At 41.2% G+C, this 12,884-nt stretch overlaps 1 protein-coding gene across 7 annotated transcripts in view; it reads right to left on the reverse strand.

Moving 5' to 3' along the window:
• Nucleotides 1-399: 399 nt before the first annotated feature.
• PTCH1 (patched 1) overlaps nucleotides 400-12,884 on the reverse strand; it is a 77,973-nt gene continuing 65,488 nt past the window's right edge. For 6 of the 7 annotated variants that reach the window (XM_068928103.1, XM_068928102.1, XM_068928104.1 and 3 more), the window contains 4 exons: nucleotides 10,302-10,401; nucleotides 8,642-8,896; nucleotides 7,007-7,535; nucleotides 400-3,653 (listed from right to left, as the gene is read on the reverse strand). In XM_068928103.1, the coding sequence (XP_068784204.1) occupies nucleotides 7,008-7,535; nucleotides 8,642-8,896; nucleotides 10,302-10,401 (883 nt within the window). In that variant the 3' untranslated portion in view covers nucleotides 400-3,653; nucleotide 7,007. Of the gene's footprint in view, nucleotides 3,654-7,006; nucleotides 7,536-8,641; nucleotides 8,897-10,301; nucleotides 10,402-10,583; nucleotides 10,601-12,884 lie in introns of those variants that run through there. The other variant, XR_011137873.1, reaches the window with a different exon arrangement.

The following is a 12,884-nucleotide window of genomic DNA, read 5'->3' on the forward strand; positions in this document are numbered from 1 at the left end:
CTTGTATGATAAATGTTAAACGTTTACATAAAACACTTTGTTCAGAAAGAGAAGGAAGTGTTTAATCCAGTCTCGTATCTATCCTCCATCCATGTAAAAAAGGCAACAGAGTCAACTGACAAGCACCTACATGTTACATTTTAGTTATGATTTTAGAATTTGTTCCTTCTTCAAAACAGGTCAAATCTGAATCTTCCAAATGTCCTGAATATTGGAACACCTCAAATTCATGCTCCAGATTATGGAGGTTCCAGATTTGGGGGCTGAGTTTGCTGAACTGCATAAATCTGCACTTCAGAAGTAATATGTTTGAGTACTTCCAGAAGTACTTTCAGAAGTAGTATGATTGAACATGCATAGTTGACCACTACATAAAAAAACATTCTAGAAACAACCAAATCTGTGACCAATAAGTTATAATATTTTTTATTCATGTTAGAATTTCTATCAGTGTTTGAACATTAATATTTAGAGAGTTTGTACAATTTCCATTCAAGGTTTAAAATGAGAACCACACTAGATCACAAATGGTAACTAAAACACAGTTCAGAATTGTATGAATAAAATCATACTCTCTCTCTTAACACTGTTAAACACTTTCTTTTCTGCCAGGGGGTTTACAAGGAAAAGTGTGCACTGTAATCACATCTCAGCAGTGTTCCAAAACATAATGGTATCATCATTACATATAAACTCTTTAAAAATATACTTCTGTCAAAAGACTTGATGACTACTATGTACACTACAAAAATAAATTTTCATATAAATAAATTATATGGCATAATTTTATCTTTGTAACTGAAATGACACAAACCCACTCCTACCAAAATAGGCAGGCAATGAGACCCAGTTTGAATATTTTTTTTCCTTTTATCTCCTTACACTAAAAGCTACGACGAGTCTCTAATGTAAATGTTATATACTCTTTCCTATTTAACATTAGTAAGCACTCTATACAAATAAAAATCCATTAAAAAGTAAAAACATAGATGTAATAGTGTTTCCAATAGAAATAAATCCCTGCATTTTGTTATAAACTGGCATGACAAATACTGTAAGAAAACATTCTTATGATACAAAAATATAAATATCACCCACGATTTAAAAAAAAAAAAAAGGTAAAAACCTCCAAAAAAACAACCCAAAAGAAACATTGCCAGCCACTGAGTTCTCCCTTTGCCAATGTGACTATTAGAGAAGAAGGTCTACGTGGTGCACGAAGCAGCAGGCAGCTCAGACACACACAGACATGCAGAGCAAGGGAGGGGGCCAAGGTGGCCAGGAGGCCTTACAGCTCTTCCTTGCCCCTTCCACTGGCTGCCGCCTCAGAGGAAGAGGAGGGAGTGAGCACGGTGCTGGCGGTGTCAGTGGGAGCCCTGCTGACCCTTGACATGGGAGCACACACAACTGGCCATTGAAGGTAGCTTCCAATTAGGATCATACAGTTAATTGTTGCAGAGCTTTTCTGATCTGAGGTCATTATGCTGCTCGTGCTAAATTGGGGCCCCTCATCTTTTTGTCGTTAAGACAGTGATCTGGACCAGTAAGCAGTTGCGACATTAACCCTTAGTGTGCATCAAAACAGTAGCTTATGCATCACGGGAACAATGTCAGGCTATAACCTGCTCTGTGAGTGTTCACATTGAAGATCTGTAAACAAGCGCCTTGTATCAAAGTGTTTTCAAGTGAGCAAAAAAAAAAAAGGCACGAGAATTTGTGCATTCTAGTTATCCTCATTTGCTGTGCTGAGAAGGTCTGTGGGCAAAGGGAGACTTCCTGCAGCCACTGGAGAAATATGCTTTACCATCAAAGAATCGTCTGCTGCTGTTCAGGCGTCATATTTAAAGAAAAGCCCCACTAGCACTGTGCTTAGAAATTGAGTATTAGTTGTTTTTGTTTGGCTCCGAATACATATTTGAACATCCACATGCTCTGAAAAAAAACTTGGAGAAGGGCAGAAAAAAGATGGAGGGAGAGAGAGAGAGAGAATGAGAACTTCTGTTCTAAGTATTTTAAATTAAGGTTCTCCACTCTTAGGATTTGATTCCAACAGGAACACAGAGATTGTATTTTTTCAGGCCCTTCACCTGCAGCAATCCACCTTTACTTTAAAAATAATAATAATAATAATAAAAAGCTAAATTAGTTTCACAAATGGATCCCAGTTTAGCTGTTTCAATTGAAAGTGCCAATGCAGCATGGGAAAAAAACGAACAAACAGAGGGAAAAAAAACACCCCAGGCCTTGTGTGTCATTCATTACGGTCCTGGACCCAAAAGAAAGTAATTTATGTTTAATAAGTAAAAATAGAAGATTTTAATATAGTTTTTCATCCTTCCATTTGATTTTTATCACTTACTATTAACTTCCTTCCTGCCATGAAAATAAGGTGACAGAGCATACTGCTTTGAACGCTATAAGGACACAGCTGAGCTGTGGCTCACCATTAAACAATTAAATTATTCAGTTTATAATGCCACTGATAGTTAACAGTATCAACATCAAAATAAGGCATATGCTCATTGAACTTCTATAACCATCAGCACCTCTCAATATCCAGCACCTTCTGAAATGAAAAAAGAATGGTTATAGTGTTTGCACTTACCTGGCACCTTTTATGAAAAACATCAAAGCTCTTCACAAACAATAATTAAGCCTCACAACTCTCCTGGGAGGTAGGTAAGTATAATTATACCCATTTTACAGATTAAGAAACTGAGGCACAGGGCAGTTGAATGACTTGACCAAAGCCAGTGTATACCAAGTCATTAACAAGTGGGAAACTGAGCCACAACCCCAAACCCTGACTCCCATTTCTTGTCTTCCATTTCGTCTTCGCCCTCTGATGATGGTAGTCTATGGTATGTGTTGGTAGACACCAATGCGGTTTTCACTAGTCCCTAACTGGGAAAGCCAGACTCACACCAGCATCAGGGGGTTTCTAAGCCCACTAAAGGTTACCATACAGTAAAAGAGATAAACTACCAGTTCTACTACCGGGAACATACACACACAAGCATGCACACTTCCAGATGCACACATGGGTATACACAGCAAAACAAAACCTGCATATAGCTAAGCCTATTTAAGCCTCCAAGATTAACATGCTTTTCTTCATATCTGCTTATTTTTAAAAAATTATCACGCATAGCGTGTTTGAAAGTTAACAGTAACATTTCGTACTACCACAGGGTTGTGATAAGCAAATTTAAAATATTTTAAACAGGCATATACCTTTACAAAAACAAAAATTCTATTACATAAGCAATATTTGCATAGAATTATACAAGTAAATTATACAATATTTAAGCAGCAGCAACTTATGCTGAAATTTAGAACTAGATTAAGCTTAGTTGTGGCACAGAGATCAATGTACAATAAGTACAGAGCACAAACAATATTGTCCCCACTCTAACTGGAGGCAAATGACTCCAGATTATACTACTTTACACTGTTCTTTTGTATATTACATATGTGTACATCTTTTAAATATTTATAGAAATATTTAACAAAATAATACAATAGTTTACAGTAACAATGAATTGTTGTCCTGATGCAGCATGTTCTTTTCCACAACTTCAAGGAGTTCTCTTCAAGCAGTTCTGGAAATGCAGTTTTCCATCTTTGGCCTCTTCTTTGCTTCAGTTACTACCCTTTACAAGTAAAAAGAAAAAAAATCACAAATATTCATTGAAGTTCAAGAAAAACAAATCAAGCTAATCCAAAACTGAATGATTCTTGTGGCTATAGTTAGCAGTGAGGAAATGTGGGCTCTTTTTCCATCTCAGTCGTGGACCTCCTGGTAAACAAATCCTGATAACAATTTAAAAAGTGTAGACGCCTTGATTTCTGAACGCCCAGCTTTAGACACTTGCCACAAACTCAATGAAATCCAATGGACCCTTCAAGGAGAAAGAAGCTCTGTCTGATACTGGGCACAGTTAAGATTCTCCTAGTAGCCTGCTGTTCAGCTTCAAAATTCTGAGCCTGAATATTTCCTTCTTCTGAGGATATTATTATCTACCATATTGCTGGAGAAAGGAAGACTCTCCCTTGGTTGAGGAGGATCGGGTTAGAGATCTTTTGTCCAAACTTGACATCCACAAATCCATGGGCCCCGATGGGATGCACCCACGAGTGCTGAGGGAGCTGGCGGATGTTATCGCTAGGCCTCTCTCCATCATCTTTGAAAGGTCCTGGAGATCAGGAGAGGTGCCTGAGGACTGGAAGAAAGCCAATGTCACGCCAGTCTTCAAAAAGGGCAAGAAGGAGGAGCCAGGAAACTACAGGCCTGTCAGCCTTACCTCCATCCCGGGAAAGGTGATGGAACAGCTCATCCTGGAGGTCATCACTAAGCATCTGGAGGACAAGAAGGTGATCAGGAGTAGTCAGCATGGATTCACCAAAGGGAAATCATGCTTGACCAATCTGATAGCCTTCTATGACAGAATGACTGGCTGGGTAGATGAGGGCAGAGCAGTGGATGTTGTCTTTCTGGACTTCAGCAAGGCTTTTGACACTGTCTCCCATCACATCCTCCTAGGTAAGCTCAGGAAGTGTGGGCTAGATGAGTGGACGGTGAGGTGGATGGAGAACTGGCTGGATGGCCGAGCTCAGAGGGTTGTGGTGAATGGCGCAGAGTCAAGTTGGAGGCCTGTGGCTAGTGGTGTCCCCCAGGGGTCAGTCCTGGGCCCAGTCTTGTTCAATATATTCATCAATGACCTGGAGGAAGGCACAGAGTGCACCCTCAGCAAGTTTGCTGATGATACTAAACTGGGGGGAGTGGCTGACACACCAGAAGACTGTGCTGCCATTCAGAGGGACCTGGACAGGCTGGAGAGCTGGGCCGAGAGGAACCTCCTGAAGTTCAACAAAGGCAAGGGCAAGGTCCTGCACCTAGGCAGGAATAATCCCATGCACCAGTACAGGCTGGGGACTGACCTGCTGGAAAGTAGCTCTGCCGAGAAGGACCTGGGAGTGCTGGTGGACAACAAGTTAAACATGAGCCAGCAGTGTGCCCTGGTGGCCAAGAAGGCCAATGGGATCCTAGGGTGCATTAGGCAGAGTGTTGCCAGCAGGTCGAGGGAGGTGATCCTGCCCCTCTCCTCAGCCCTGGGGAGGCCTCACCTGGAGTACTGTGTCCAGTTCTGGGCTCCCCAGTACAAGAGAGACATGGCACTCCTGGAGAGAGTCCAGCGGAGGGCTACCAAGATGATTAGAGGGCTGGAGCATCTCTCCTATGAAGAAAGACTGCAAGAGCTGGGCCTGTTCAGCCTGGAGAAGAGAAGATTGAGAGGGGATCTCATCAACGTGTACAAGTATCTGAAGGGGGAGTGTCAAGAGGATGAGGCCAGCCTCTTCTCCGTGGTGCCCAGCAACAGGACAAGAGGCAATGGGCAGAAACTGAACCACAGGAAGTTCCATCTGAACCTGAGGAAAAACTTCTTCACTGTGAGGGTGACAGAGCATTGGAACAGGTTGCCCAGAGAGGTGGTGGAGTCTCCTTCGCTGGAGATATTCAAAACCCGTCTGGATGTGATCCTGGGCAATATGCTCTAGGTGACCCTGCTTGAGCAGGGAGGTTGGACGAGATGATCTCCAGAGGTCCCTTCCAACCTAAACGATTCTGTGATTCTGTGATTCTGTGATTCCTAGACTGTAAAGACAAATGCATTCCCGTCTATTTGCATTTTGACATATTTGCAGAGAAGTTTTATAAATCAGAAGGTGATTTTTATCAGGAGTTGATGGGAAATTTTCCATCAGAATTTTGTGCATGCGCACATGTGTGTGCACACATACAATACAAAATATTTCTACAACCAAAATAAAATGGCTTGCTTCAGTCAAAATAGTGTCTGTCCCTGAAAAGCCAAGAAAAGTAAAAAAAGAAAACAGGGTCCAAGAGCTCAAGTAAGGATTTAACACTGTTTTTAGCATTGTTTTTTCTTCCTCCAAAAGACGCAAGAAATAAGTTAAAATGGTGAGAAGCTGCTTTCCAGCTATAAGCCCCCTAAAGCTTTAGGGTAAAAACTCAGTTTGTTCCTCCCCTTCAAAGCAATCCCCATACAATCAAAATAAAATTTTTAAGAAAATAAAGAGCTTTATTCCTCCTAAAACATCTTATAAAGTACCTCGTCTGTTCTGAACAGCGCTACTACTGCAACTTTGTCTTTCCAGCCCAAGGAGAGATCATGGCTTAAGCTTCGAGTCACACAAATTCTTGGGTGAACCAGCAGAATATTATTTCACAGGAACGTATCAGGTGTCCTCCTAGACCAGCTCTGACTCAGAGAAATCTGTGGTGACCACTGTAGCTGCTCCTGACAAAAGAGAGGGCTTGGCCCAGGGATTGCTCCACTCTGGGAGCTCACAGGGCAGGTTGCTGTGGCAACACCACACCTCCACAGCATGGGGGACACCCCACAGTGCAGCCCTACATGAGGCATGGTGGGGCCTTCCTGCCTCTCTCATTCAGCCCATCTCCCAGAGGGATTCAGTCCTCTCTAAGGACTTCAAGTTATTTCACTGAATTTTACTCCAAGGAGTATAATTCTTGAAGTAGCTGGCAATTTTACCCTCTCCTAGGCAACATCCTTATATGTGACATTTTAGAAGGTAGCCTGCTTCAGTGAGATCACAGGATCTGCCAACAGGAAATGCAATTGCACAGCTTTGAACAGGCTACGCAGTGTCTCTGCTTCATTTTCCTCATCCAGAAAAGCGGGATCAAAATACAGGTGTACCTGTTTTGCAAGGCTCTTGGAAGTAGTTCATGTTTGTACAACAGTACAATAAGAAGATACTGTCAAATACTATTTTATCCAACCTAATCTCCAGTACAAAATGTCAGTAGATTCCAGATGATCAGGGACTGACAAGGAAGCCTACCTGAAGGAAAGGCACTTCTGGAAATTCTCATCTTTCCTCTTTCTTTTGATCACACCATTGCCTGAGACAGGTGAAGCTACTGACAGGAGCTGACTGAGACAAGAGACAGACCTACCTTACTCTAAGCCGTTGCCAGGTATCCTTTCTTCACATTCAACATCTTGCAGTTCTATAACTTCTACTTTAGAATTTCTTCTTTCACACCGCACATTAAAAGGCACATGGGGGTCCTCAAACAGCCCATGGTCAGCTTCATGGTACCCCTCGTAGGACGGGAAGCTCCCTCCACGAGAGCTGTGGCTGTGCACGGCAGGGTGGACAGCAACAGTCACTGAAGCTGAGGCAGTCACAGTAGTGATAGGCTGGCAGTATGCCGGTCCCGAAGCGCCCACGGCACCGAACACTGGGCTTCTCATGTTGTGAGAACGAGCCCTGGGGCCCACGTGATCCCTATTGCTAGGTCCTGAATGTCCTTCAGTAGAAATTTCAAAAGCATCCCGGCGAGGGCGGTAAGGAGGTGGTCGCAGCCCTTCCCTCACTTCCCGTTTGGGTTGCCGGCCCTGACGCCAGGCCTGCTGGGTGCCAGCCTCTGGATTCAGTCGTAACCTGGGACTTGACTGGTGCCTCATCTCTGGCTGAACCACCTGAAAGCGAGACGTAGGGTTATGCTTCTGACAAAGCATGGCAAGCAATATTATGCTCTTTCATACCTTATGCCAGGAGGTATATTTATAATGGTACTGTCCTGATTCTGACTCTATAAAGGTAGTCTTCTGGAGTCTTAAATCTGCTCATTTTTCCAGATAGTTTATGTCTGAAGTTGTTATAATCTAGAAAACATAACTTCAGACAAACAGGACTACAGCTGAAAATATTATATATGCTTCCTACATACTGCTCCATCTTTCAATGAATGGACAGCAAGCAGCTGATTTTAACTGATTCAACAAACACAAATGCAGGCATTTGGAAAAGGCTCTACTTCACATAGGGGTACACACACAGGATGTTAGTGGGGTAGTTTGTCGAGACTGTAGGAGTCTGTTTTCTGGATTTCCGTAAAAAGCGTGAAGCACAGCAGCCACATCAGTCAATAAACCGTGACTAACTTCAAATGTGGCTGTGCTTGTACCTATTTTTAGGCCTCTGCTGAACAAAAACAGATCTGCATTGCAGCTCAGCATGCAGCATCATGGGGGGTAGGAGACAGAGCCCTTTCACTTTCCTTTGAAATCACAGTTACACCAACCCAGCAGCAAGATATAACAGGCCCGAGATTTGATACGGCCCTGAAACTACTTTTTTCTGGGCTCTATCAATCTTTCTCCCCAAGAGTGTGCTGCCAGAGGAGAGGTACAGGGAGGCAGCAACCAATGGGCGCTGCATGGAGGAGAATGGAAATTTTAACCTCAGTCCTGCGTCCTTCCACCAGGTCGTCCAGGATAGTCATTGAGTAGGCTGAGAGCTCTCTCTTGTGGCTGGTGCCAATACAATAGAATAGCAATTACATGTGCCAAAGACCCCTGCTTTGGTGCCATCATTTTATCCCCAGCTTGATTCTAGAGGAGAGGGTGATGAAAGCCTTCACGTCCTGTCTACGAGTACTCTAAATTCTACTTGCATTAGAGAGTAACAAAGCATAATCAGTCAGGAACATAAAAGAAATATTGCAGCTTTCCCACATAAATAGATTTAAATAGAAATTCCTTCTCTTCCTGCCCTCCTTCCAGTAAATATGTGAGCTACTTACACTGGATCTCGCAAAGACAGGATTCTCAGTGGCTTCTACTATTACTTGATGGACTGGTGCCCCAGGGCCTTGGGTGGCCTCATACTGATGAAGCTCTTCACTGATTCCTGACACTGTGGTTTGAGAACTGTACTCCGAATCAGAGGAATCTGACCCGTTGTTTGTATGCCCAGGTGGCAGTGCAAATCTTACGATGCTGGGGGGTGGCTCAGGAGATGGCGTGGGTAATCTGTTTCGTCCATTGGCTGGAGAAACCTGATAATGGCAATTACAACTGCAAGTATTAGCATTCAGCAGCATTCAGTTTGTGTTACCCTTATAATTATTAGCACTTGATACAAGTATTCTTTTGCCAAATAGAGCCATGAGAACTCTGGCACTGCTTTTCTGATCAAGATTTGTATTACACTGAAAAACATATGAAAGAAAGAGAGACATGATCTCCATCTGTGGAGATGCAGGTAAATAGGATAATACATTTTCCTCTACGTATCACTGTCTCAGCAAGTGCATGTACGCTGGCACATATATGCACTTGTCCTTATCAATATACAGATATTTTCTGGGTTTGCCTCCCCTTTCAGCAGACATTAAGAGTGATTCCATAAATCATTTCAAATGTGTACGTATAATTTGCTTCAGTGTCTATTTGCAAAGAGAGATGGATATGCACACAACCGAAACATACATAATAATAAAATAGGCACATATATATTGTTCGAATACGTAGCAGCCATGTACACTGTTAGAAATGTAAGAGAATATGCACTGTTGTCAAAATTGTTTTACTAATGCTAAAATACCAAAATAATATATCTCAAACATTAGTAACACTGTAATCACATCCTGTGTTTTATTTTGATATATAGACACATACATAGACACAAGCAGCATAACATTACTGCATTTCTGCCTTCTGATAAAGCAGAATAAAGATATCCCTACATAACACAATAACTGTATTAACTGTAGGGCCGATAGTGAACAATCAAATACAAATTTGACAGCTATTAAATCTTTTTTGCTGGACTTGGACTTTATACTGCCACATCCTCAACATCCAAGCGGAGCCTTCCACCCATCAAGATCCTTGCTTAAACCAGAAGGGTGTTGCAGGGAGGGGTGCCAGGACCAAGGATCCCCGGGCAGTCCTGTGGCCCTGGTTATCCCGCTGTGGTCTGTGGACCACCACTGGTGTATGTTGGTCCACACAGGCCTCCATGGTGGTCTGCTGAGTTAAATATTTCGAGGAAAGTAATAGAGGCAGTGCGGTGAGAGAGAAGAAGGTGTGTGTACAAAAGTAACTATCTTTTGCAAAACGTCAGGGAAAAGCCTGGTTTTACAGACAAGTTTGCATATCATATTCTTCTTTTAAAAGCTTGCCTAATCCTACATTTGTATCTAGCTTGCTGATTGCAGCCTTTAAAACAACTTACTACAAAGTAAGTATTACTTACTACAAATATATTTTAATTCATAAAATAATATTGAATACATAAAAAGTCACATTTAAAGACATAAAAAGACTTAAAATAAAAAGAGAGCAAGAAACTTAAAATAGAAATTAAAAAAAAAACCACAATTAAAAAAAAGTTTCTGGAGAAAGGATTGAGGGGAGAGAATATTGTTATTTCTTCTGTTCACCACTAGTTTTACTAACCTCAGGGTGTGGTCCAAAGAGTGAAAGAAGAACAGGAAGCAGCACCAATCCGTTGAGAACTCCCAAAATGGTTAAGATTGCCAAAACAGCAAAGAAATACCTGAGATAGGTTATTAGGGTTGGGATGAAAGGAGAAGAGCTATTGTTAGAAATAAGGGATTATCTACTACTGCTAAATACATTAATATTAAAAGAACACATATACTAAACTCAGTGTCCAATATTACTAACATTGTACTAAATAATTACATCACTTTATAAAGTATAGATATAGTTTTTTACCTTTCAGATTAGAGAAGCTACATTCCACAACCCAAAGTGTTAGTTGATAAAGGAAAAAAAAAATTACATTTGTTAATTTACCAGAATTTGGCAGCATGTAATGTTATTTATGAATGTGTTACACAAACACAAAAATATGGAATGTGCAGTGAATGGATGAATGGATTGAAAGCACAAATACAATGAAAAGGGGCCCCCATTAGTGCAAACCCAGCAGAAGCAAACAAATGAAGTGAAGGGTGTAGAATTTAAACAATTTAGCCTAGAAGGAAAGAAGCCCACTTCTCCCAGCAGCTAATCCACTGTGAAATGCTTCTGCATCTTGCAGCGGAATCTCTAATTAAATTTCTAGTGTATCAGGTAAGGCTTTTCCCTCGCTGTTCATTAATCACAACTTTCCGCCTAGAATTCTGTGAGTTCCAGTTTTATCAAATAGCTCCAATTGCAACCTTTTCACAGCACAGGAACCAGCTTTCCGCAAAGAAAATGCTGCCCATTCTATAGTGAGCTTGAGCATTGTACTGAGCAAGAGCACTCCACAATGGCAGAGCTGCATTGCAGGCTAATCTTTTGTTGAACAATTTAGCATCTCTGAATACTCTTGTTTTGCGTCAGCCAATTCAAACATAAAGGCTGAAGTACTATGGAAGAAGAGGAAAGTGCACAAGTGGTTGTCCTTTCCCACCATCGAGGGCTAAGGTCTGGGATCCTTCATGAATACCAAGGTAAACCTGTCAGTAAAAGCAAAGCCTTGGTAGTTGGTATTCGGCACAGCTGGAGCTCAGACTAAACTTAAGGCTGCCTTGTAACTAATGATTTCAAGGACTCAGTCTTGGGTAAATTCCTGGTGGAGAAGGGGCAGGAGAAGAACTGAGGGCAACTTTGCTGCTAATGGCTCTGCTGATTACATTGTGTAGCTGGCAGCAAACTTTACTGCCTCCATGGTTCCACATCTGATCAAATATGTCAGCCTCCTGTAAAACTACAAATATCCCACCAATGTAAACATTTTGGGCTTTTTGATCTGCATTAGCAAAAATCAGGGAACCAATCTACTCCACTAACATAAACCACCAAAACTTTATACTGGGACAGAGATCAACAACAGGCATTAAAAACATTTGCATCTCATCCATCTAACACTAGGATAAACAGCAGGATTATAGCTCTGACCACTTGGTGTATACAATGTCTGTTAATTTACTTAATCTTCCACATCGCTGGACTAATCTATCCCTTTCCGGAAGTTTGGGGGCTTCTTCACCTACTATAGCAATGCTTGGGATCTGAAAGTTTATTTTATTTTTTTAAACACAGCAAACTAAAGTCAGATTGCGCTAGAAAAAGAGAAACTAATGGGCAAAGAAAGTAAAATAACAGAAGTTGAAAAGTTGAAAGGCTCATTTTTATATACTAAGAGAACATCCAATCCAAATTTGGAGCGAACGGCTGCTACAGACTTCCATTTGCTATGACACAAAAATGTGCTTGCCAAAATCTCGTCTGTTAAATAGGAAAGTACCACAGCAAATATACCCCTGTAAATATGTGTTAAATCTACAGCTAATCTATCAGTAACCTACAGCGTTCCATCCCTTACAAGATCAAGTCATAAAAGAATAATTCCACCAATTTCTTTTTTTTTCCCACCACCAATAAAATAAAATATACTGACCTGAGAAGGCAATATAAATTCTATTTCAGGGCATGCAAAGATATTGTAAAGTACAGTAGTAATCCCCATTTAATGTATTTAGGCCTACCTGCAAACCTCCTACTCTGTGCTTTCTGCAAACCTCTTACACACATAAACAAAAAATCTGATGAGATTTAGCAGCCACTCTCTCAGTTCCTACCTCTACATTTTGTTGTTGTTGTCAAGTGGATATCAGCTAAGTCTCATAGTCTCATCATCTATTCCGGCTTATGTCTGCCTAAGTAGTTAAGTCACCTCTGAGAGAGGTTTTTTTCAGTCCAGTTTTACCAGCTTATTCTCTTTCAGGGCTTGGATTTTTTTTTTCTTTCTTTTTTTTTTTTGTACTGCAGTTTGCCACAAAGAACCTGTGTTGCTTCTGAGATTAGCCATTTTGCAGAGCTCCTCAGGTTGTTTGGAACAATAAGATTCATTTCATTGCACTTCTCATATTCCTCTCAAAAGCAAAACTTGCTCTCCTCTCACACATGACGAATTCACATTCTTAATTAAATCCACAAGAAACAGTCTGCCTTTAGTTCTAAATAGAAGGGCCTTCAGGCTTTGCTTTACAAAATTTTAATATGAAGTTCTGTGTTCATACTTAT

This window comes from Struthio camelus, chromosome Z, assembly GCF_040807025.1.
Source record: "Struthio camelus isolate bStrCam1 chromosome Z, bStrCam1.hap1, whole genome shotgun sequence".
NCBI lineage: Eukaryota > Metazoa > Chordata > Aves > Struthioniformes > Struthionidae > Struthio > Struthio camelus.